General features: G+C 49.0%; 1 protein-coding gene across 1 annotated transcript in view; it reads right to left on the bottom strand.

Moving 5' to 3' along the window:
* ACSF3 (acyl-CoA synthetase family member 3) overlaps positions 1-25196 on the bottom strand; it is a 178353-nt gene extending 153157 nt beyond the window's left edge. The window contains exons 1-7 of the mRNA XM_067302352.1: positions 25141-25196; positions 24403-24659; positions 20967-21698; positions 19328-19483; positions 7973-8127; positions 7288-7433; positions 362-474 (exon numbers count right to left, since the gene is read on the bottom strand). Coding sequence (XP_067158453.1) covers positions 362-474; positions 7288-7433; positions 7973-8127; positions 19328-19483; positions 20967-21668 — 1272 coding nt within the window. The 5' untranslated portion in view covers positions 21669-21698; positions 24403-24659; positions 25141-25196. The remainder of the gene's footprint in view (positions 1-361; positions 475-7287; positions 7434-7972; positions 8128-19327; positions 19484-20966; positions 21699-24402; positions 24660-25140) is intronic.
* Between the last annotated feature and the right edge of the window lie 424 nt (positions 25197-25620).

A 25620-nucleotide genomic window follows, 5' to 3' on the forward strand; every position in this document is an offset into this window, starting at 1 on the left:
ATGCACAGCTTAACTCATCACCTTCCTCTGGGCATCAACAGCCTCAGCAGACACAATATCATCTTCTTACACCATAGCCCTTCACCTCCCACCCCCATGTAGGGATTTGTTCTTTTCTCTCAGACATTGCTCCTCTTTGGTCTTCACAGCGAGGACAACACTTGTGTGGCCCATAAAGTACCATGAATATAATAGGACATAAAAAGAATGCAAGAAAGGGAAAAGACTAAATAGCATCACTGAGTTCCTGGGAATAACAGTAGGGCAAGCCTCAATCCCGATCCTTGGGGTTTCAAAGGGCTGTGGAGGAGAGCTTTTCATCAGAAAAATTCAAGCAGCAGAGAACACGGCTGCGCACTACCTGTGTGCTGTTTTCATCTCCCTGGGCATGGATACTGTAGGAGTGAATGCCGCTTTTCAAGATCTCAGTGGCAATGCGCACTTCCACCCCCGGAAGTGGGGTCCCCACCGAACCTGCGAAGGAAAAAGAGGGAACATGACTGAGACAGTGGACAGCCTTTGGGAAAAGAAAAATCAAGGATGCAAAGAGCAGCTGCTCTACTATCAATGGCATCTGCAGACTGTGCTGTCACTAAAGAACTTCCTAGCGGGGGTTTACCCTTCAGGAAGGCTTCAATCACATCATATGTCTGCATGCAAATGTCACTGTGGTGCAATACTCAGATGTTTGCTGAGCAGGCAGTGTTGAAAATGCCTAGGAAAACAAATGTGTCTCCAGCTCCGAACAGTTTCTCTTGGCCAGTCTTTGAAGACATCAGCACAGCTTCGTAGCTCAGTAATAAAGCTGTGTTAAAAAAAAAAAACAAAACAAAAACCTACACAGAGATTTGAAAAGAAAGAGCACAATGATTGCTACAGTGCCTCACTGCTTCTCTATAGCCTGGACCTGACAGAGAAGGCAAAGGCTTAACAATGTAAGAATTGCAAGGGATTATCTCAGTTTTATATGACATCAATACACTGTATATAAAACATGATAGGAGAAAAGCACAGATCAAAACACACTATTCTTCCACAGGTTTCAATTTTCAAAGCCAGGGAATCTGACACAGTGTCAGGAACAACTGCTATTAAGCTGCAAGATGGTCCAGCAACCCAGAGCTCTCAAACCTGCATCCTGCAAGATTCCCACCCCTTGGTTTAACGTGTGTTCTTCTTGGTAAGCTTCGGAGAATAAAGATGAAAGGGCAGCTTTGTTCCCGAGACCTCTATCTGATAGGGGGCTCAAGGCACAGCAGCAACCAGGAGTCTTGGGCATCTGCTGGCTCAGTAGGTTTCACTCTGCATCTCAATGGCACAAGGCTGCTCTCACTGCAAGGAGAGACTCGGGACTTCCATCTCCTGCGATCAGAGACCAGCGAACGCACAAACCTGAACAGGGTCCAGAAAGATGTCAGCAGAGAGTGACCTGTGGCTGGGGAGAACTGGACAGGTCTGAGCAGAAACTGACACCCCTACTCTTTATTTTATGATATGATCAATTTTTCCCACCTAGAGAGTCACCAGTTGGTGGTGCTTTCTAACTCTGCTAGCCAGGCAGCGGGCAGCAGTCCAACGCAGCATGATTGGAAAGTCCTTAGAGCAGGGTGCAGAGGATGTGGAGCTCAGCGCTGGGACCGAGGAACGCAAGCTCTGGGAAGATCCAAAGACAAGCTCTGCAGCTTGCTTGCTCTCTCAAACCTGATTAAAAGCATCAACCCTTTATGCCTGGCTTGAGACAAGTATGACAACTGGGAAATGGGGATATTTGCTCTTAATTGTCAGAGGCAACAGACACACAACGCCCAGTCTCACCTTTCCTAACACTTCCCCCTGTCCCTACGAGCAGGTCCATTCCTGGAGGCCATGAGGACAGGCTGGAGAGCAGCAGCCACGAGTCTCGTGATAGCACTGCTGAGAGCTGCTGTGCCAGACGATATTAAAATGGGACTTCTATTCTGCAGCAAGGACTGAGTGGGAAGTAGTTGGATCTCTTCTATTCCTAGCCTTCGTATGGCAGCATTTTCTGTCTTCCCCTTGTGATCTGCACTTCAGGCACCTGGGTGCAAGTGACTTCTTCCCTATCCTGCTCTCACTCTCCTGTTCAAGCCCTTGAGATCCAATGTCCGTGACATCACAATTTTGTTTGCTACATTGGTCAGTTGCCATGGAAATAGATATGATGTCGTACCCCAGATTTATGGCATCCCTGCAAGATCAGCTAAGAGCAGATGGGCTATGAGGGAGTGAGATTTTATTGCAGCAAAACTACCCTAACAATTAGCAGATCTAGCAAGAAATAAACAGAAAGCTACATGGCAGTTCAGCGATGTGCGCCTGCTCAGCTCGAAAGCTTCCTTCAGTATAAAGGTCAGCTAACACATACTGCCAGGTACTTTTCTTACCAAGAGCCTAGCTTGGACTGTTTGCATAACATGGCTGGACAGACTGCCAAGCCGGGGAGAGAGAGTTGGGCTTACCAAGTCAGAAACAACGGACTAGAGCAGAGGAAGGAGGGAGAGGTGCATGTCCTACTTCTCACCAGAAGTCCACGTGCCACCTGAGGTGCCATATAGAGGTATTTCTGTACTTTAAACAGAGGCTGGTACCTGCCATGGGGGACTGCAGAGGGCTCAAGGCAAGTTATAATTCATAGAAAATGTGCCAGATATTTGCAAGTCAAGTTTACTGAAGCCACCTTCTAGACGCCTATGTGTATGCTTTCCCCAAGGTGGAAAATTCCTAGCACTGACAGCCCTAAGTCTCGCAGAAAGACATGGCAAGACACAGTAGTCAGACACAGCAGGCAAATGAAGTCAGTCTTATAAGGCTCAACGTCTCAGCAGTGGTGGTGGGGCTGGGGAGGCCGCAACCAGTGGAATGAACTGCCACGGACTCTCTCAGGTTTGGCAGCTCTGGAAGCCTTCAAACCAAGACTATGTAGATGTCTTCCTAGAACACATTTCCTTACTGTAGGCCAGTTACCAACCTTGATCCATGGGCAGTAGTACTAAATGATTAGTGGCCACTTCTAGTCTCAATCTCTGAGGATCTAGAAATATCAAACATTAGCACAATCCTTTCGCACAAGTCTGAAGACACAGGAAAGGCAATAGGATGCAGGTCTTTTAAAGAAAAGAAGTCATATTTTCTTAGTGGTTTTGGCACTTTGAAATCGTTACTCATGACTCCCTACAAGTTACATACTAAATACCTGTGGTCAATATCTTCCTGGGTTTGAATGGGTGGTTCTGGAAGGAAGGGGCTCCGCAGCCAATTCTAGGAGGCAGACAGGCCTGCCTGTGTGTATGTATGTATATTTATATATATATATTTATGTTTATATATTTATATATTTTATATATATATACATACACACACACACAGATACATGAAACAAAAGAACTGCTCCCCTATACAGCAGGGCGTTTGTTTGCGATTCTCAGTCACAACACGTGCTCCAGTCCTGTTTTCATATGGGCTTTCAGGAAGCACACTGATGATTTCATTATTGCAGTAGAGGGAGGTTTCAGATCACAATTACAAATACAGCTCCATCAATTTATTTCCTATTTGGCTAAAGTAAAACCAACATGTAAAATAAGCCCCTTGTGGGAAACCGCTTCTTCATATTCTGTCTGGAAAAGTCCTTTTGGTCTTTAGTAAAAATGACAAACTTTTGGAAGCCAACATCTGCAAATACTGAAAATGCTGACAACCTTGATTAGATCTATGTGAACATGACAGTATAATTAAAATGTGTGCAAAGACAATGATTAGAGCTTCTCAGGCCCATCTGAGATTTTAAAATATACACCATGCTGATTCCAACAGGTCAGTGGTAAATCGAGGAGGTTCTCAAAGACACAGCACCACAGGTCTCCACTTAACCGAGCCCCCACTTCGCTTATGGCCAGAAGAGGGTCAAAAATCAGCACTGGCTTCCTTTTGTCACTAGCCATAATTCAGAGGTAGAACCGGGGAGAAATCGCTGCTCTTTCCCCTCCAGCTCCCTTCCCCACTGCCTTTCCCGGCTCTCTCCTATTTGCACACTCCTGAATGTTAAGAAATGCTGGCAACGTGCCCACAGTGTCAACTCAGCCAGCATCAGACAGGCTGCAGTCAGAAAGGAGTGACACTATTATTCTTTCACCGGTTCTCCTCTGTTTAAAAAAGTTGTCAGCTCTTCCCAGATAAATTTAATTGGCCCTGCGGTCTATGTCCTTTGGTATCTGGGGACCCTGATGCTGTTATGTGTGGTGGTGTCCTGGGAGAATTGAAACAGGCCAACGATAAGGCACTCAACGATCTCACTGTCAACAATACACGGAGTCCCCGCTGTAGGAGCTATTAGCCGCCTCTGATCTAAACCTCCAATTAAAGTGGTGATTAGGCCCAGTGAGGCATTCTCTGTCCATGAATTATTCATCTCCCTTCACAGTAACAGCACCAGGGGGATTAGAATGAGAGCTGGTGAAAACAGAGGCATTTTAAGCAGGGTTTTAACCATATACAAGCAAACATTTATCTTTCAAATCTTTCATCTTTTCTTCTTTTTGAAATTAAAGCCCTCACCCTCCCTTGCACCTTCAGATCTGTGCTCTGGATGGAGAGCAAAGTCTTCCCTCAGTGCCACATGGTCAGAGACGTGGGTGGCACAACACAGGCAGGAAAGGCCGGCCCTGAGGACTCTCGACCATTCCCCAGCCATGCCACATGGGGGAAAGAGGGCAAGGAAAGTCCCAGGATCTCTGCTCAGAGGCAGGAGCTCACAAAGCAGCCGAGAGGAGAGCATGCTGCTTCAGTTCGGCAAGAAATCCATTGTGATATCTGAGGATCCTGGGATTTATCCACGGGGTCCTGCCTGTACAGGCTGGGGACGGAGACAGACCACATTCGGGTCGGACTTCTCGGAATGGTTGCACATGCAGTACAGTGGCAGGCATGCCAGCATGGGCTCCGGAGCCCTGCAGCCCTTCACTGCCCTCTCAGCGCAGCTGACGCTGAGATACAGACAGGCGAGTGCACTCGCTTCGTGTCTGATGCCATCTCTGAGGTTTATAAAGCCACCCAAATCTTGCTTTCCTCCTCTGAATCCTGGCTGGAGATCCTAGCTCCTCTTTCTCTACAAGCTAGGCTGCAGTCACGTACCTGCTCTGGTTCAGCAGACTGTAGTGTCCCCCGTCGTTGCAGTGTACCACCCATCCCCTTCTCCCACACACACTCCTGCCCCGGACTCTGTTCCCAACTGATTACTGTATTTCTCAGTTGACTCTTTCACACTCGATACTCTGTTGTACCTGGTGACCTTACATCCTAGCCTCTAATGGGGTACTACATCAAAAGCTTTTTCACAGCTCAAGTAAATTATGCCTCAGCTTCACCCATCTGCTTCCCAACTGACACTTCCCGAAATAAATTAATCAAGCCTATTAAATTATAGCCTCCTTTCTGTACGGTCTCTAGCTGATCCACACCTTTGAGTTTCTTCTCTGTCCCTTCTCAGAGCTCCAGCATACATCCAGGATGGTGGTTAGAGTGACAGTCAGTCAGCTTTTATCCTTGGGCCCTCTGGGTGCAGCTGCGCGAGATTATTTGTTCCCAGCTCTCCTGCAGACCCAGTACTGTTGCAGACTGCACGCCGGCTCTGTTAGGAGTGCCTGCCATCCAGCTCTGGAAGAGGAGTTGCCTTCTCTGGTGCTAATTTCTCCATCTTGCCCATTTTACTTTCAGTCTTATTTCCTTTCTGCCCACGTCTCCTGCGAAATTTCTAGACACTCTACTCATTTCCACCACTGAAGATGAAGGAAAAGCAGATCTCACTGGGCCACAATGACATTCAAGTGATCTCAGACTGCACCATCACCCTGCAGCACAGGGCTCATGGAAAGCTCTAGCCAGTGCCGGGGGGAAGCTGTGGCTTCTCCACACCCTATGTAATCCCTTCACAGGAACAGCTTCTCTGTCCTGTGGGACTGAGGTGCTGTGGGAAGCTATGATGCAGAGGAAAGCCCCTGGGTAACACTGGCCCCGTAAGATACTGGAGACCAAAATGATGCATATGGTGCCATGCATGTGTGGACAGCATGTGGGGAGGAGAAGGTGGCATAACGGTGGGCTGGGCTGCTCAGCAGACAGATGGCCACATTCTGAACCGAGAGGGTGGGGACATTCTATATTTTCAATGTTTTAGATCAATTTCTTTCTAGGTTATATAAAATTACAGATATTGAGGAGTCACAAAGTGTAGCTAAGAGAGGTGGGGGAATGCAAGGAGAGAACAGAGCCGGAATGTACAAGGAGGTGTGACATTTTCTAATTTCTGAAGAGTCAAGAAACTTGCACTAAAATAAGAGTGAGCAGACAACCTATTTTAAATGTTCAGTATTGACTGAAGGACCACAAAGATGATTACAAGACTGGAATATCTCTCATATGAGGAGAGGCTGAGAGAGCTGGGACTGTTCAGCCTGAAGAAGAGAAGGTTCGGGGGGGACCTTATCAATGTGTATAAATATCTGATGGGAGGGAGTAAAGAGAATGGGGCTGGACTCTTCTCAGTGGTGCCCAGTCACAGGGTGAGCGGCAACAGGCACAAACTGAAACACAGGAAATTCCACTTCAACATAAGAAAACACTTCTTTACCGTGAGGGTGGTTGAACACTGGAACAGGTTGCCCACAGAGTTGTGGCATCCCCATCCTTGGAGATATTCAAAACCCAACTGGATATAGTCCCGGGCAACCTGCTCTAGCTGACCCCACTTGAGCAGGGGGGTTGGACCAGATGATCACCAGAGGTACCTTCCAACCCCAACTATTCTGTGACTGGCTTGGCATGACTGCTCTGTGGAGAATCCTATGTCAACACCACACACAAATACAACTTCATAAAGCAGGAGCTGTAGGTGCAAGTCCCATCACAGCACTTGTACTAAGACTTTGGAAATAATAAAGCATCCAGAACGGACTTTGCCTCCTGGACCGAATTGGCCTGGCTGGTTAGGTCAGACTGCATGCCACTGCAAGCTCTGCACACACAGCTTTGCCAATACACCATGGCCAGTAATTGAAGGGAAACCCACCTGCCTCTACCCACATACCCATGCCCTCTTCCAGGCTCCCCTTGGCTATGCCAAACTCCCTACCAGCATCACTGTTCCTACATGAGCCTGCTCTTGAATCATGACAAATTGTGAATGGACGTATATTCTCTGTGATGAGAAAAACCAAGAACATCTCACAGCAAAACACCTCCAAACAGGGTCCATCTCCTAGAAAATCCTACCTGGGACACGGACTCCATGCAAAGGGTTAGAAAGCGCCATCCCAATCTCAGTCATCCCATACCTCTCCAGCAACGTGTGCCCAGTGATATTCTTCCACTTCTCCAGGACAGGCACAGGCAGGGCTGCTGAGCCTGACACCATTAACCTGCACAAGGAAACCCCATGTAAGAAAGCATCCAAGATCACCTTAGCTCCAGGGAATTTGCATTCTAACACAAGGTACATAAAGCCTGCTCTTACATAAAACCTTAAAACAGAAGCTCCAAAAGCCTTTTAAACAGTACCAGGGATGTCCCTCACATATAATAGATTCTCTATCTCTCACGGTTTTCAAGTCAAGATGGAACAGCCTCCTAAAAGAGATGCTGCAGTACAACTTGGGTTGCAGGATGAAGTCTTTAGCCTTGTGTTATGCAGGGCAACACACATAACGAGCATGCAGACCCCTTCTGGTTTTACCATGCAAGAGTGGCTCATAATTAAATAACATCACCCTGGTTCTTGTCAGTTAGAGACGCTAAAGCACAATAAACTGCCTGGCACTGCAAAGAGGTAAAGCTAAGAAGAGGACTCAGCAGAGCCACTGTGAGAACAGGGAGCCACCAGGGGCCACCTTGTCCGGCGCAGAGCTTGTCCTTCAGTGCTAACAACTGGAGGCAGTGCAGAGGGGCATCTCCCACCTACCTGATGTTGTCCTGGCAAAAGGCACGCACAAAATCCTGGACTTGTGGTTGAGAGAAATGTTTGTCATAATACTCAATCAGTTTGGCATAAATAGTGGGTACTGCCATGAAGACACTGATACGGGGCGCTTGGGAGCTTAAGAACTTCTTCCAAACCTAGAAGGGAGGGGAAATATACATATATAAAAATATACTTCAATACCAAGTGTAGGGGGAAGCAATCGTCAGCATTGCCAACACCAGCTCCTCAACACCTTTTAACAGGTTCACAAGCAAGGGCTCTGCAAACCCTCTGTGGGGCAGGGAGCCCCACCACTACTCACTAGTACTGTGCAAAGGGAAGCTGAGGTACAGGAATGTAACAGATTTGTCCAAAGCAAAGCCACCCAGGGCTGGTCATAAACAGACCAACCTCTGATCCATAGTGCTATCTACGGATTCTGGAAAGGATGAACCGCTGGAAGCCTGTCATATGCAACTCCTCCATGTGCAGAACAACTCCCACCTCCCATCATGCTGCTTATTGCACAGTATTCAACTCCTGTCCCAGCAAAGAATCACCCACCAATGAATTCCTTCAGCGTATACAACCATTTGAATGCTACACAAAGTCACCAGCTTTTCAAAGCATGGAGGCCTTCTTCCAAAGGACAAGTTGTGTACAAAGAACACGATACACAGGCAGGAGCCGACAGACTTGAACGCTTGAGGCAGAAATACTACTAATGTGAATGGTAGTAGAGCTGGGAAGAGGAGATATTATGAACTCAAACTGTAAGTGAGACTCTACCACAGTGGAAGTGAACTGCTTCTGGTGATGGGGCGCACAGAGATGTGCCCCCAGTGTGCTCAGATCAGCCATCAGAGGCTGCATGTAAAACACAGCTGCAGTCCAAGAGACAGAGCAGCTAGCTCAGAGAGCCAGTTCACTAATCACACTCTTCCAGAAGAAATGATCCCTGCAGGACAAAAGTTCTTCAAGCTGCAATTCCTATTAACCTGTGGAAACGACAAATTGGGTCAAATTCCAGGAGCTGGCTCTACTGGAGGGGAACGAAGTGCAGGTGACCCCAGGGCTGCTGAACTGGCTGAACAGCTCCACCTGGGAGCATTTAGCAGTGGGTAGGAGGCATAAATATTGAAATTGGACCCACTTCTTCCACACTCTGTCACTCTTCCCCCTAGGTAAGCACTCCCCAACGCAGGAATGAAACGATTCCATCAATAAATAAAAGGCTATGGCCTGCTCAGCTTTGGTGACGACCACCTCCTTCTTTTCTCTCTGGTTCCTGCCCTGTTGTTGACAAATGTATTTCCTAACAGCTCCTGACAATGCACACCTCCTCTCCCCTCCCTCCCGTTGCACGCTCAGCCGCACACAGGCGTGTGCGATGGGGGGGAAAAAAAAGCATGAATTGATTGAAGGTGAACAAGTGATTCTCCTTCATGCTGTCACCCTGGATGCTGGTGTGCTCTGCTCCTTTCCCCTCAGTCCTGCTCTCTCTGGCTCAATTTCATTACTTTCTACTTCACTGAGCCAGCACCTCCTCTCCCCCCACCACACGCTCCCTCTCCCCGTGTCTCTCACTCCACTGCTTCAGAACAATCAGCTCCTAACCCCCCCCCCCACCACCATGTTGTTATTCTTAATATAGCAGGACACATCTAACAAAGGCACCAGCCCCCTGAACAGAAGGGAGTGTCTGCTGCCTCCGAGCCCAGAGACAGCCCTCGGCTGAATGAGATAAATGCACAAGTCAGAGATCCACCAGCCATGGAGGGCCTCAACCTCAGGGAACCTCCGCTCCCTTCCACAGCCGCAGGAGCTGGGACGCGAGTGCTGTAAGGAGACCTCAGCATCGGGGAAAGCAGAGGAAGAACACAGTTTCCCTGGAAATCATACCCAGAGAGGGAACATCACGCTCCCTGCCAGAGAAACATTGCCTCAGCTGTGCCGTGTCGCTGCAGCGCTCTGCAGAGCCTGAGCCGGGAGCTGCGTGGGCTGTGGTCCCAAGCTCCTCTCCAGCCACGAGGCCTGCTGGGTGCCTTGCTCTGGGAAACACAGACGGCCAGTGCCAGGCGGTGTTTCAGAGCATGTGTGCATCGGGGGGCATCCCATAATGCTGGACTGGGAGCAGGAGCAGAAAGCAGTGTTCCCCTTCTGCAAGCAGGTCACAGACAGGACACAGGAATGGCTGAGGCCTGCTGGCGGTGGTAGTGGGCTTGAAGAAACCCTACCTACTGGCACGATCCCCTAAAACAAGACAGAGCAGGCAGCATTGCCTCTAGAAGAATCTAACCCCTCATATGTGCCTTCTAGCCTCTTTCCTCAAAGATCTTTTCTCCCCTTTACCCCACAGTATCTTTCCCATCTGAGGCAGCTGCTTGGAAAAGAATATCTCCAAACCCAGGGACTGAACACATGGACCTGTTCTTCTCAGCTTGGTGCTCCTGGGAGCCATCACCTTGGGCAGGGAGAGACGGGTGAGCAAGCAGGGATCAGGACTGTGCCAAAAGAATTTAAGAGAGACAGATGCTTGGGGACCATTCGTTCCTTACTGTGTGACCTAACTTTGGAAGTCCAGAGCAGCTGTGGGGAACACAGGCAGACTTCCAGTCTGACTGGCCATGCATGCATGGATTTAAAAAACAAGAACATCACTCCAAAATACAGCAGTTCCCTCCTGCACCACAGAATCCCCCCTCCTCACATTCCTGCTCAACTCCTGCATTAAATAAAAAGCCTTTCCACTGCCAGTTCCAGCAATGGGAGCAACTCTTTCCATGTCAGTCTGCCTTGCCCCAGCGACAGCCCCTTCCCGAAGATAAGCAGCTGCCTTTGGAGCTGTGCCATCAGCCACCGCTGGGGCAATCCACTGGCAGCCAAACATCTCCACCTGTCCTGCTCTTGTTCAGCCAAATCTGGATCCTAACCATGTGTTTTAACAGAACTAATCACCAAGCCATGGTATAAAGCTGCCAGTCCCAACCCTGCTGCAGACCCAAAGCCATCCAGAGGATTTGTAACTGCCCAGTCGGTTGAAACAACTATTTCTGTTTTATAACTGTAACTTCATGGTTTAAGAGAAGGATCTTGGAAAGTCTCGTTACTTGGGACTAATCAATCAGTCCTGGGACTTGGACAGCCTCATCGCAAGAGGCCTGGTTTTGCCCTCCCTGCACATGGCATCTTCTGACACTGTCAGGTTTAGAGCAGCACAATCAATCTCCCCCTCTCCGATATCCTATATGTCACTGTCACCACATCAGTTACCAGTGGACAGGATATCGGCAGCCCATCATTTCATTTTATTTTGCTCACCTGATACCTCAAGGCTCCAAGTGCTTTTAAAAAGCCGTTGATTGTGGAGGCAGACACTGCACTGCGTGTCAAGGCTGCTGGATTTCTGCACTGACTGATCAGCAGACACCAGGGGCCCGACCTTTCATTAGCAATGGGAGCACACAGGTTTTCAGGTACATGGGTGCTCAGCATGTTGGAAAAGCAGGCTCATTTAAATATATATATATATTACAGATGATTATAACAGGGATCAAAGGGGATACTAGCTTAGCCCTCTCTACCTTTTCTTCACAGAGCTCATCTAAGCACTTCCCATAGTTGCTGCTTTTCTTTTTGGGCATTTCCATTTTCTCACCAGTTGACTACATGCACTTCCTGTGGATGCCATGATGAGCCTAACTAGGCTCCACTTCTCTCAGTCCAGGAAGCACACCTCCCACAAGATATGTCTCAGGCTTCAGAGAGATTTTCATGAGCGCAATTGCAGATAATGGGCGTGAACCAGATACCAGTTTAGCAGCCTTGGCACAGAGTCTCGATGCTGCTCCATCACAAACGCATTCTCTCCTCTGCCTGCCAGAGGGGAGGTCAGAAATGCCAACTCCAACCGGCCACCCCTCAGCCAGGGACTGGATGTCAGCTCAGCGGGGCTGGACCCAGAGGTGCAGGCAGGCATGTGCCCTGGTACTCTGCTAGCCATGCTGCAATGCTGAGCCTTCAAAACCAGCAGTACAGAGAGACACCCAAGGGAAGAAGCACTCCTCGGATGAAGAACGCTTAGGAGATGGTGCTGAGCAGACTGAGACTCCTTTTAAGATGATCAAGGGCTAGAAACAAACACACACAAAAAATTTCTTACCACAAGAAAGCAAGGATGGGAATAGCTTCCTAGTAGTAATAATGGCACCAAAAATCCAAGGCAGACATAGAGCAGCGTTGGCTTTATAGGACGGGGCTGCCTGAGTCAGCAAAGGAATGGATGACCTTCTATTCCAAAAGCCTCCTGTCAGCCTTACATTCCTAATTTTCTGCCCCTCCCACTGCAATTCTATGGGCTGGCCAGTGGTGGTTTGCCCTCAGTAAACAAAAAACAGAGAGAGAAAATACAAATCAAAGCACCAGAGGGTACAAAACAACCCTAGTCAGACAAAGCCTTAGGATTTTCCCACCTAGTTCTTACAGCATACAGATGGCAGGATGGTGAATGGGGATGGATGAACATGCAAGCTGCTCTAATAGATTGTTTTTCCATACAGCAATTTTCCCAGCTGGCACCCAGATCTGCTATTTAAGATCACTGGAAGGAAAGGACACAAACACAGAGCAGAAAAGTCATTAACTTTTTTTCCTTTACAGACACCTCATTGGGAGAAGCACATGCTGTAAACTAGACAAAAACTAGCGAATCTACCAGTATCTGGGCATCTTCTAACACGGAGGAAAGAATGAAAGGAGAAGGCAGCAACCATTTGTACACTGCATCCAGCAAGGCTTTACCTGATACAGGGACTTCAAAAGCAATTGGAAGAGATAAAGGCAAAAATACCTAAAAGCCAAAAAGAAAGTAACCATCATCATGGATTTTCCCATCAAAACTAAAACAGGTAATAGACAACCTGTACTGCTGCATCTATTGACAAATACAACAGCTCCTCTCCTCTAAGCTAGTCTAAAATTGTTGTATCATTTTCAGTTGTTATTGAATTTTTTTAAACCTTTTCATAAGTAACAATTTCACTAATGCAAGGTTAAATCATCTCTTTACTTCCCTTTTGATCTGGGAGATGGCTTTGTGTTTTGTATTGATCACTAAAGTGCAGGTAATACTGCCCGCGAGAAAGGGATGCTCGCAGTTTTCAGAGATTCTGCAAGAGCAACAGCTCTTTTTCAGATGGTAAAGTGGCCAGCAGCCAAAGCAGATTGACATTTGGCGAGACCCCCACGCCCAGTGCCAAAGGTAAAGGCTCTCCTTAATTCTACAGGAGCACTGAAAGGAATGCAGGGCCACACAGCCAAGCCTGACACATTTTCTTCCCCTGATTGAAAGGAAGACAGATACGATAGAGGATGGGAGAGCAGCAATGGGAGCTCTGCTTTCTCCTAACAACTGAACCGCTGATGGTTAGTTCAAGCCAGGCTGTTCACGAGCAGTATGCAGAAAGAGAAACATTCTTGTCTTCAAAGGGAAATTGGGCCCTTGGTGGCTTCATCTCATGTTTGTTATAACCCCAAACTGTTTGCGCTCTGCACGACTCTGGTTTTAATCATTTATTCATCAGTGCAGTTTGATGGCCCCTCTGCATTCCAGTCTGAAGCTTTTAAACCCTTACTATGCTGTAGGCATACTGAAAGGAGCAAGTGCTTTCCTTGGGACCTAGAAATATAAGTAAATATGACAGGCTCTGGTTCCATTTTTTATTTTTCCCCCACACACATCAAAAGACATTACTCCATAACAGATGCTGAGGACAGACGGCAGATCTGGGGAGACATGAAGAAAAACTATAACTTTTTAAAGCCAGGTCTGCGCGAAGTGATCAAACAACCCATTCACTAGTGACCTGCTCCTCCCTCCACCAACTTCTCTTTGAGTCTGAAAAAAAATTACTCCTCTGAAGCCTCCAATTAATAGATGAAAAGACAATTGCCTTTCTCCAGCTGAAACTGGCTGGGACCTGCAATCCCCAGCACGCTGAGAGCACCATTCTAGTGGTGCTTGCTTGCTGGAGTTCACAGACTCCCATGCTCAGAGTTGCTTTTATTTTAAGAATAAACTAAAAAAGCCACTCAGGCTGATGTTTACAAGGGAACACATCCAGGGGAGAGGATCAACACTGCAGCGCCTGCTTCTCCTTCCCAGAGGCAACCACGACTGTCACAGGCTCTCCCTACACAGTCAAGCGAAGGTGAAAAACACGGCAGCGTCCAGTCCAGTCTTAGCTTGGTCTGGTTAGCACAGATAACAATAGCAACAGGGACGAACAGTTTGCACGCAGATGCAACACAGGTTGCTGGCCTGGAGGAGGAAGTCGGAACGCATCAGAAGCAGGGGTGTAACCTCACAGCGCACCAGCGACTCCGGGTAACACCCCATGTGAAACCCCGACAAGCACCAGGTTTGCGGCAGCCTCCCACCACGTGAAACAGCTGCCGGGAGGGAGCGCGCACTTGCTGCACGCCTGGGGAATCAACACCAACTCAAACACTAGCTCTGTGCACTCATACTTCTCATCAAAACAAACGCCTAGAAATAAGGGTCCAAATCCACAGGAAAGATTAACGATTTTGATGGCTTTGCGTGTGACATTGCCAAACTAAGTATGATTTTAGAGGGCTGGATCCTTGGAGGCACCTTAAGTCAGACATCCAGTACTGCTGGCACCAAAACAACTGCTTCTTTTGTGACTTTAGGGTGATACATCTGCATTTCAGCATATTTATCATCAAAACGGTTCCAAGGCACAGGCGTTGTTGTCGTTCCACAGGCAGCACGCCACAGCACAAAAGCTGCCCCGCAGAGCCAAGTGGGCAGCACGCACCAGAGCTAGGTCACACAGAGTTTAGATTTCTGTAAACTTCCCCCACCACTCATCTGCAGCAAGCTTTTTCCTTTGTGTTTCTGAAGAACTTTTATCGTATCCCTCCACTCAAGACTGAAAGGCCTGCTGGGATCTGGTCTCACGTTTATCAGTGCAAAGAGCAGATACAGAGCCTTTCGCCATTAGACCATTTTTCCCTTTAGCAGCTCAGACAGGATCAAATATAGTCCAAGGTAAGGACAAGCGGTTCCAGTAGTTCAAGCTCAGAATGGCTCCGCATTAGCCAAAAGACTCGGCGGAGGATCCTGCAAAGCATGCACTGACCTCCCGCCTCGCTCCGAAAGGCTGACCCAGCTGCGGCGGCTCTCCAGGCAGATCCGCTGTGCCGTCTGCATGGTGCTTGGCACAGCAGGGTCCCAACCGCATCCAAGCCTCCAGCACGCTGCCGTCACACGCAGCCGTGCCGGGAGGGCCCGCACCGACAAAGCCCGGCTTCCACCGGATTTGCCTCTCCAGACTCACTGACATTTCCACCGAGCAATAGTCATGCCACAGGGTACGCTCAACCTTTGCGGCCGTTAGCGAATCAATGTGGGAAGGGAGAGGGAGCGTGCAGCTGGGGAAGGCATGTTTTGGTGTCCGCTAGATGCAAACCCTGATGGCACACAGAGGCCTTCATGAAGAGCGCGCCCACGTGCTTTCTCTGATATCTAGCAAGGAGAGGGCTCATGCACTCCTTCCTTCAAGGAGGGTCCTTCCTCCCCCAGTCAACAATTTTCACAAAACCTGTAGAAATTTAGTTAAAATTTCTACCCGGGGGCAGGAGGGGGGTTGCTATGGGCAGACAAGTTCGGAAGTTACTGAGAAATGCTGGCCGCCTGCAAACAGAGACAGTGCGGCTGGAGAAGCAAACTCAGCTCGGAAGTAAGTTACAACAGGAGGATCACACAGGGATGCTTAGGCTGCAGCTTTCTCTGACTCCAAAGGAGATTTCTGCCCTCGCAGTTCTCGAGCTTACTTGAGAAAATAAAGTAATGTCAGAGCTGCCCTTGCCCCACACAGCTGCTGGGAAGAGCGAGCTTTCAAGCTCACTGCTGTTCTCCTTCCCACTCCCAGTCCTCATGCTCACGGCAGTATTGGCATGTCTCGTTCTGCAGTGAGAGCTGTCACTTCCAAGCACCCGGAGTGCGCCCAGGGTGCTGGGTGCCGTTCGCACAGCTCCCGGCCTCCTGGGCAGGAGGTCAGGCAGCCGCCCAAGAAGGGCTCCCAGCGGAGACAGGCTACACCCCAGGGAGCGTGCGCACCAAAGGACTTCGCACTCCACATGCAAGGAGTGGACAGTAATGCTGGAAATTAAGGGTCCATTTATAAACCCTTTATTAATAAGTGATTAATAGATGCAGCCATATTTTTTTAATAACTTACAATAAAAAGATGCTACAAAAAGCTTAAGCAAGACAGATGGTGCTATAAAGTGAATTATAACATGTACAGTAGCTAGTGCAAAGTAATGGATGTCCTCATTTAATAAAAAGAATCTGATTTTATGCAGCAACTTTCACGCTTGAGGCATCTCAATACACTTTAATGAGCCCTTATGGCCTCAGCAATAGCTCGCACGCAGCCTTGGACATCAGACACTGTTTTAGTAAGAGAGCGGATGTTGGTCAGGACACTGGGGTTATTCCACAGCCCTGATTTTTAACCTTTCGTTGGACAGCTACCAAAACCAGACAGAAGGGTCTGAAAGATGCCACCTCCTAACACTGCACTGCAGGGAATGACAAGAAAGCCTTGGTCTGGGGCTTAAGCATCATCTAGCTAAGAAAAAAGAGCACTATTACTACCAACTAAACCAGATTGGCATCTGTATCCACAACTATAAGGCATGCCACAAATTATGTAATTTAATAAACACTGTAATAATAAAGTATTTATTTTGTATAATGAAGTGTTAGTGATTAGAAACCAAACACACATTGGGCATGCTGCTGCGGTTTCTCTTGAACCCATGCCAGTATCACTCAAGGCTAAATACGTCTGCAGCAGGTTGAGAGTAAGTTCCTAGCCTTGTTTTGATCAGCCTGTCAAGTGTTTTAGCTGCCATTCGGGTTTCTTTATATCACACTATAATTGGCTGCTTTCTCAAGGTGCAATGAAGAGAAAAAGCACACAGCAAAACTCAGGCTCCTTTTGCAAAATCCTCCACCGAAACTCCAATGCTTTTCTGAAAGCTGATTTCAGTAGCAAAGGGCATTTTGTAAACAGCTGGTGAAAATAGACTGGAACTGTAAGGCAGCTTGCATTAAACTCCACAAGAAAGCCTTATTTACCCTCATGTGCTTTCTTTGTAGTGTCGATCAAACCACTTTCAGCTCCCAGGGGAGGCCCTCGGAAAAATAAAGGGAATAAAAAAAAACAGAAAAGCAAATGACGTCCTTCAGAGTCCAAATACACCTGAGAGCCCTTGGAACGAAGCTTGCTCACTCCTGCTGCATCAGACACGCTTGCCACGCAGACCTCCCTGCCCAAGTTCAACCTCCAGGGTCAACAGGATGCCCTCCAGCACTGTCCTCACTTGCCCTTGGTTGTCAAGTCCTGCAGAGAGCTTTGATCAGAGAAGGCAGGCGGGGTATCCCACTCCTGGCACCTGAACCCATCCTTCAACATCAGCTCATTGATTTGCAGATGTCAGGAGAGAGCACAGAAAAACACAAGGGTATAAGGGACAATCAATCACCAGTGCCACAGGACACGGAGAAACGCGCCCTCCAGAGGGCTTGGCTTTGCTTCCAGGCCATCGGCGTGCTCTTCTGCCTCCCTCAGCAGCCACCGGCTGCCTCTGTGCACCACCAACTCGAGCACACCAAGCCCTGGCTTTGTGCGGGGGGCAAATGTCCCTGCTGCAGCCAGAGCTGCAAGGACAGGAGAGTGCTTTTTGGGGTGATACTCTAAACATGGGGAAGATAATTTGGCAGCAGCTATCAATGGGAGAGCCGTACTGGTCGCAGTTGCCAGGGGAGCTTGCTGTCTTCCTCTGCAACAACATACTATCCATTTACTCTGGAAATGCGAATGCACAGCTGCCCCACTGGGATTCTGGGACTGTTCCCCTCAGCAGGATCAGTGCTCAGTGAGCAACTGGGTTTTCAGGTGCCAGGGCCATCTTGCAACAAGAAAGGAAGCGTGCATTTTCTGTGGTTGCTTCTCAGAGAAGCAGAAATAAGTAACCAAGAATCACATGGTTCTGCAGTCACTCAGATGGGAGCTCAGGCTTGCCCTCACCTCTGGAGCACAGTCAGAGGCTGCTGGGTGTATCCTACACGTTTGCACTTTGTCCTTCAGGTCTGAAAAGGCTGTACAGCGTGTGAATAAATACGAGCGAGTAAAGTAGCCTGCTCCACTACAGAGCACAGACCCGACATGCTCTTTTCACTTTTCCAGGGTGTTCTGCACCAACAAAGCACATCTCCCTTCTGGCTGTGAGGTGGCACCAGCACCTGAAAGCCCAACTGCTCCCTTAACAGCGACGCTATTCATCACAAAGGAGACAGTGCCAGTTACAGCAAATTCCAATGTCTCTCACACTATCCATGATACTGAGAGACAGAGATGAAGAGGGCTGGATCCCAGGGGCCACCAACTGTAGAAATTGTTCTACCAGACTGTTGGTTGCCCTGTTCCTAGTCCCTTTTCCTCCTCTCTTTAGGTCAGTTGCCTGCCACCATGAGCAAGGAACAAAAGCGAAGCAGAGCACCAGGACTGGGATTTCCTGTCTCTAGCGGAAAACACCATTATAAGCATGTCTCTACTACATTCAAGTACGATTTCCCTCCTGCCACCTCCACTGCAAAGTTGCAAAAAGCCTCAGTTTGCAAACTCTCACTCACACTGCTGAATCTAAATAGACAGTTCTGTTAACATTTGTATCTCTGCAGATGAAAGGCAACGTTTCTGTTTAAGTGCCAGGTATTAGTATTTCCCTTACGTGTATTACAAGAAACTCTAAAGCCCATGTTTTATCAGGTGATATAGTATAAAACATCGAGGACAGAAGATTACAAGGGAAACCCAACCACTAAAATTAAAATATCAGACAAACAGCATAGCTTCAGGCAGCACATTGCCAACATGCAAGAGAAAAAGCAGTGCCTCCGCCTTTCTTCTTGGTACTAGAAAAACAACAACCCTTATTCTGTGTGCAGATGCTGTTAACGGTCCCTAGAAGGGCCTACCTCCAATCACAGAGACCCCCAACATAACTAGGAGGGGCAGCGTAGCATTACGATTAGCTATGAAATACTCAAACAAGTTGTAACGCCGAGAAGAACATGTTTACCCCAGACTGAGTGTCCAATTGAAAGTGTTTTTAACAGACAGTTTGTGAACCGCATGCAGCCGGTAGCTAAAGAGGCTGGAATTGTTTAAGAACTTATTTCCAAAGTTGCTCTAATTACAATGCATGGGGTCTTGCTGCTCAGTTTCAAAGCCAACGCAATCCCTCCAGGCTTACCATCTGTGCACTGAATTCGGGTAACATGATGCATGTCGCTCCCACCCAGAGAGGACAGAGAAGCTTATTGATCACCCCATGGACATGATGTAAAGGCAGCACGTGCAGAATAACATCTTCCTTCTTCCACTCCCACTTGTCAATCAGTCCTGTGGTCTGCAGGAGAAAACATATAATCCAGCATAAGGGCAAGAGGAAAGTCTCTCACTGCTCGAAAAAGCCCAAAGTATCCAAACCCAAGATCCTCCTGGTGGCAGAAACCTCAGACCTCCCTGAACAACATGTGGGTGCTGAAGCCTTTCCTTTAGGGCCAGAAGGAGCAAAATTCCCACCATAAAAGTAGAATGCAACAGGAACATCTTCAGTCTCTTTTCAATACACTTTTTGATACATATCAAAGTCCTTCCTTGTTACCGAGAAACAAGGAGTCAACAACGATTTTAAGTAGGACCTACAAAATTATTAGCCTGGTGCTGTACAGCCAAAGCTGGCAGAAATAATAATCAAAAAAGATATTTTTTCCAGAAACTATGTTGATGTAGTCTGGATGCTGCACACATTGGCCTCTTAGCACCCATGAGGGATAGCTAGTGGGAGCAGGAAAACAATGTCCCATAAACAGAAAACAGGCTCTATGTTAGTAAAGAAATGTATTAATATATCAAGCCTCTAAAATACTCTGTTATGACAGGCTCATTATCTAAAGTATCAGACCTTAGGCTTTTGGGTAGAGCAATGCCCTTCAGAACCCAACCTTAACAACTGGAGAGCTTATTTCCAGTTGTCTAAAAATAAAAAGCATGTGAATAGTGGAATCTAGTTACATCATTCACAACTCTTCCCTCTTCCATAGTACAGGGGGTAGGTTTTTGGCTTTCTGCAAGACAGCACAGAAGACAATTACTGTTCAGGCTGCCTCCCAAATTATCAGCATATCTGCGAGGGAACAGATTCTTTGCCTAATATAGCCAAGCCCTGGTTCTGTCCATCAAGGTTTTCATACCACTCCTGTCACTGCAGTATCTGAGCATCTAGAACTATGCGAGTTCTAGGACCCGACCATGAGGCTCGATGCATTCCCCGCCCTTCTTCCCTAATGGCACGAGTCTATCAGTTGCGAGCAGTGATAACAAACTGGTGAGGTAGTCAGCAGGCTCATTCAAACTTTTAATTCGTTTTGGCTCAGAGAGCTAATGGATTTTTTGCCTTGGGGATATATTGCTAAATAATGCACAGACTTCACATAGTACAGTACAGTGCCGGGCGAAGTTATTCTCCGATTAGGGGCAAAGGTACTTTCCTAGTCACAGTGAAGAAAAGCAAGCTGCAAAGAAGGCAGTCTTTTTACAACAGCTCCTATCCCTTCTGCTTTCCAGGAAACCAGGCAGAAGAGTCCATCTGCCACTGGCTACAACTGCAGCACAGCAGCACCAATAGAACAGACAAGGTTTAGAGCCTCGAACACTTCTAAATTTTGTGTGTTCACCTTAGTGTCGAGGATTTTCACAATACAGCCCAGAGCTCTGTGCAGAAATTAGGTTGTGTTGAAGTGCATTATGCTACACAGCCCCAAGTCACCCGGGAGGGCCAAGACCTCCGTAACTTGGCATGAGCAGTGCAAGGAGAAAGCAGCACTCACCACAGCTTGTACGTTCTCATGGGTGCTGAGGACACCTTTTGGTCTCCCTGTTGTCCCGCTAGTGTAGATTATCATGGCTCCTCTGCCTTTCCATGAGGAGTTGGTTGTTAAGGGAACCTCTTCCAGTGCTGTATGACTTGCAGATCCATCGCTATGAGATCTTGGAAGCGGCAAAACCGGGACTCCCAGCTTCGCAGCACTAGGGGCCATTTTCTCCACATATTCCTCTGCCACGATGACTAAAGCACTCTGTGAGTCCTGAATCACATACTCCAGTTCCTGCACAGGGTGCTTCTTGTAAAGGGGGACTGCTATGCCTCCACTCATCCACGAAGCCCACTGGGCAACCACATATGAGGAATCATTGGGACACAAAAATGAAATCCTCTCTTCCTTCAAGTCCCTGCTGGAGCACTTCAGAACTCTACAGATCTCCTGGGACAAGCGCAGACTCTGACTGAAAAGGTCCCTGTATGTGTGCTCGCCATTCTGGTCGATGACGGCAATTTTATCGCCAAAAGCCAAAGCTCTAGTGAAAACAGGGGTAACATCATTGCTGCAGGCTGTCTGTGTGGTTTGCAGACCCCTGCGGGAGCAGCCAGCCCTCTTCTGCACATACAGCCCCCGCGTGCAACGGTGCAAGTCACGAACGAGGCTTCGGACGGGCCAGCTCGTGTGGGGGAAGAGCAAGGAGAGCAGCATCCTGCCAGCGTTGCTTGTTTAGAAGTGATTCTGCAGAAAGCAATTATAGGAACAGATGAGTAGGTACAGCAATTACCCAGGGGTTTATTCCCACAAAGGAAAAGTGGCAGCCTTCATTTGAATAATATGCACTGTATTATTAATGTTTATACTTTAGATTGCTGTATCCCCAGCGTGTTAGGCCCTGTCCAAAGAGAACAGGAGACAAAGACCCTTCCATAAGCAGTCTCAGTGTCCCTAAAAGACAATCTAACTTGAATTATAAGATAGTTTTCATCCAATCAGCAGTATTAGGGCACTAAACAATGGCTACTTGAGGTGCCATTCTAACTCAGCGTAACCAGCAATTAAAGAAATGAAATACTTATGACAGGACCTGGCTCTTAAACCGCACTTTTTATCACTGAAGTAAAGCACAGAGCAAGGCAGTGGTTTGAGTAAGGCAGCACAGAGCTAGACACGAAACCCAAGCCTCCTGTGTTTTAGTCCAGCGGGCACCGTTTCCATTGTGAACCTTCCTTTAAGTAATAGCACACCTAAGTACAGGCAGGCGCTCGAACCCTCTGACCTGATGGATCATCCATCACAAACACTGCTCCAGCTCAAACGCTTTCTTACATGACAGACCAACCGAGTGGTTAACAACTCCAGAACAGTTAGAGACAGCATGAGCCCTCACCACACTGCCCACACCAAGCAGCTGGTTTTCCTCGTAAACAGCAGCAGGCAAACACAGCCCCCCACGTGTTGATTTGTGGGTTAGTTACAGCATTTCTGAAAGTGCAAAACTCACAGCACTCCGCAGAGCCAGGCAAAGCATCAGAACGAGCTCAGCCACGACACCAGAGCTCCACCTGGGCAGCCCGAGCTTGACCCGAACGCAGCCCAAACCACCGCCCGCGGCCTGGCCTCTCCCCAGCAGCAGGAGCTGTGCCCTGATGTTCAGTGACACTTCAGCAACGAAAAATCTCCAAAAGGGAACTGGAAGGAGTAACAGCGCCATTAAAGGCTTTACAGGAAGATTATGGGCTGGCACAAATGTTATATATTCTGCCTTTGTGCTTAGGTAGCAAAATGACATCAGTCTACTAGCTCATGAGAGGAGTTAATAAGAAATTTTTGCAGTAACTGACAAGAAACATTAGAAATTTGCTCTTTACCATTCTATTCATCATCCCCCTCCTTTTCAAAGCAAAATGTTGGTGTAACAATAACAGCTGCTGCCTGGATCACCTCACAGAAGCGTTTGGGAGAAAGTTACTGCACAATATAAAAACCGTAAGAACGTAACAGTGAAATGGGAGCCTTGGGAACCGTGAGAACACGCTGCAGGGGAGACTGCACTGGAGACAAGAGGAAGAAGGTGCAAGCAGGGAGGAGTGGGGAGCTGTCTGTTAAGAGAATTCTGAATCCCCTCCGCACAGAACCTGCAGCTCTGGCTGGAAGCTCAGTAAGAACAAAAGCATTTGTTTTATATAATCCATCCTCTCCATACAGAGTCTGTCACCAACACCAGCAGGGGATGGGAGAGGAGGAAAGAACAGGCCTGTGACAAAGGCGGAAGGGAAAGGGCTTTACTGAACAGTTTATCTAATGGCTACTATTAAACTCCATCAATGAAGCATTTTTAGAGAGATGCAAGGACAAGACACAATATTCAAGATGGCGAATGCCCATTTCATAAGAGATCTGGCAACATTATGTGAATTTTCCTTGATGCTTATAAGCAATAATTACTCGATTTGTATACAATTTTTGACAAATATCAATTAGTGCAGTAGCTTAACTCAAATAGTCTCTTCACTCGGCTTCCCCCCATGGTGAGGAGCCAAAACAAGAAGGATCCAGAGAACTGGCAACTACTCAGAGAAGAGCCGAATGCACCTTAACCGAGCTCACAGCCTGCTCAGACCCTCCCACTGGCAGCGCCTGCTGACAGCTACAAGTGTTTATTTTTGCATAGAAGTAGCTGTGAACCCACTGTCTTTCCCATCCACACTCAGAACATTTCCCGAATCAGAAACTGGTTTGCACATATTTTGTTTGCATATTGACCTCAATTTCTGCTTCTGCAAAAGAAGCCTGTGATTTACTGCGGAAACATCTGGGGTGGAGGGGCTTCAGACCCAGAAGTGGTAACCATGTGCACTCATGATATAGAGCATCAGGATGGAAAAAACAAAACAGGTCATGACAGAACTAGCATGACATCTTTCCATTTCTCTGTAGAGACTCAAATCTAAAATAAACAGAGAATATAGTCTGCAACCTAAACCAAACCGCCTCCTCCTAACCTGCCCAAGACCAGCTTGCTGACACGAACGTGACCCAGATATTAAGAGGGGCGTTAACTGGCCAGGATCACACAGAAGAGCACCATGTTCCCAGCCAGTATAGCTAAGTGCACTTAGCATGCTTGGTTTTCCTTGTAAGGCTCAGGAGCAGGTGTTAGCTGCTGCTTCAGAACTGCGGCTTTGGAGGGAAAAAATAAGAAAAATTGCATTATCCCCTTCTCACCACAGCGCCAGTCCAGATTTAATGGAACAATAAACAGCAGCACCTTTAGCTGGGCCTGTGCATTTACAGACTTTGGAGAAACAGTGTTGACTGCGTGCAGAACCGCAGAAACACGGGACAGGGCAGCTGAGGTAACATCGGGGGCCGTTTCCTTTATTTTGCCAGTTGCTCAGAGCGATAATCAGCAACACAAATTATTCCCACCGGCTGCGCGTACCCAAATAAGAAGTTTGCTGCTGCGGGGGGCTCGGGGTCTAGGATAGCGGAGCAGTCAAATACTTGCTGCCTTTCAAAGAGAAAGGTTCAGCCCCCACCCTTCGAAGGGCAAAGCGAGAAACGAGAGCAGGTGGGGCGAGCCCACGCCAGCTCCGGGCACCGCAGGAACGCCCCAGCGCATGCGGCGGGGCTGGGGACGGCGCTGACGAACCGGCTCCACGTGTGGCAAGCCGCAGAAGCCCAAACGCCGCGTCTTTCCTGGGGAGAAAGCGGGAGATTAAGGAACGGCAGAGAGTTAATAACTCTTCGTTCATTCCGGACTACGTTGCCACCCCCCTGCGGCCTGCCCCTCGCGCTACTCAGGCGAAGGAGCGGCAGGAACACCCCAGCCCGGTTTTTTTTTTTTGCGTTACAAGGGGCAGAAAGCGCCCTTAAAACGCCGCAGGGGAGAGGGAGAGCGGCGCGGGACAAGGGCAGGGCGCGGGGCGGCAGGTCACAGCAGGCCCCCAGCCGGGTCTCGCCCGCTTCCCCTCGCCGCGGCCCCCGCGCCCCGCCAGGCCCCGCCGCCGCCGTTGCTAGGTTACCGGCACAGGCCCGGCCCGCGGCCTACCGGGCCCCGCGGCGCCCTCGGGCCTACCGGGCCCCGCGGCCTACCGGGCCGCCGCCCTCCCCCGGGCCGGGGGGGCCCCGCCGCCGCCTTCCCCCCCCCCCCAACACGCAGCCCCGGGCCGGGCCTCACCTGGCGGCGGCGCCCCGCAGCGGGGGTGCGTGTATGGGGGGGGGGGGGGGGAGCGCGGTGCGCCGGGGAACGGGCTCCCCGCGGAACCGCCGCGCCGCGGCCCACAGGTTCCGCGCTCCAACGTTCCCCCTCCCGCACCCGCTTTGGGGGGTTTTGGCCCCAAACGCCCACTGGGGGCGGGGCTGGCCGGGGCGGGGCGGGGCGTCACGGCTGGCGCTGTGGCGTCACCGCGGCGCTGTGTGAGGTCACCGCGGCGCTGCCCGACGTCACCGGCGGCGGGCCGCGAAGAGCCGCCATTTCGGGGAGCTTTTTGCTGAATCTCCCCCGCGTTTCTCGCCGGGGGCCCGGGCCGCGGTTTTCAGCCCGTCCCCGCTGCAGATTTGCGCTCGGTTTTGGGGCGCCGAGGGGGCCCCTTCCCTCCCGCGGCCCAGCGCCTCGTCCAGCCCCACCGGAGCGGGAGGCCCCGGCGTCCCCTTTGTT

The sequence above is a fragment of the Apteryx mantelli genome, chromosome 10 (assembly GCF_036417845.1).
Source record: "Apteryx mantelli isolate bAptMan1 chromosome 10, bAptMan1.hap1, whole genome shotgun sequence".
Taxonomy (NCBI): Eukaryota; Metazoa; Chordata; class Aves; order Apterygiformes; family Apterygidae; genus Apteryx; species Apteryx mantelli.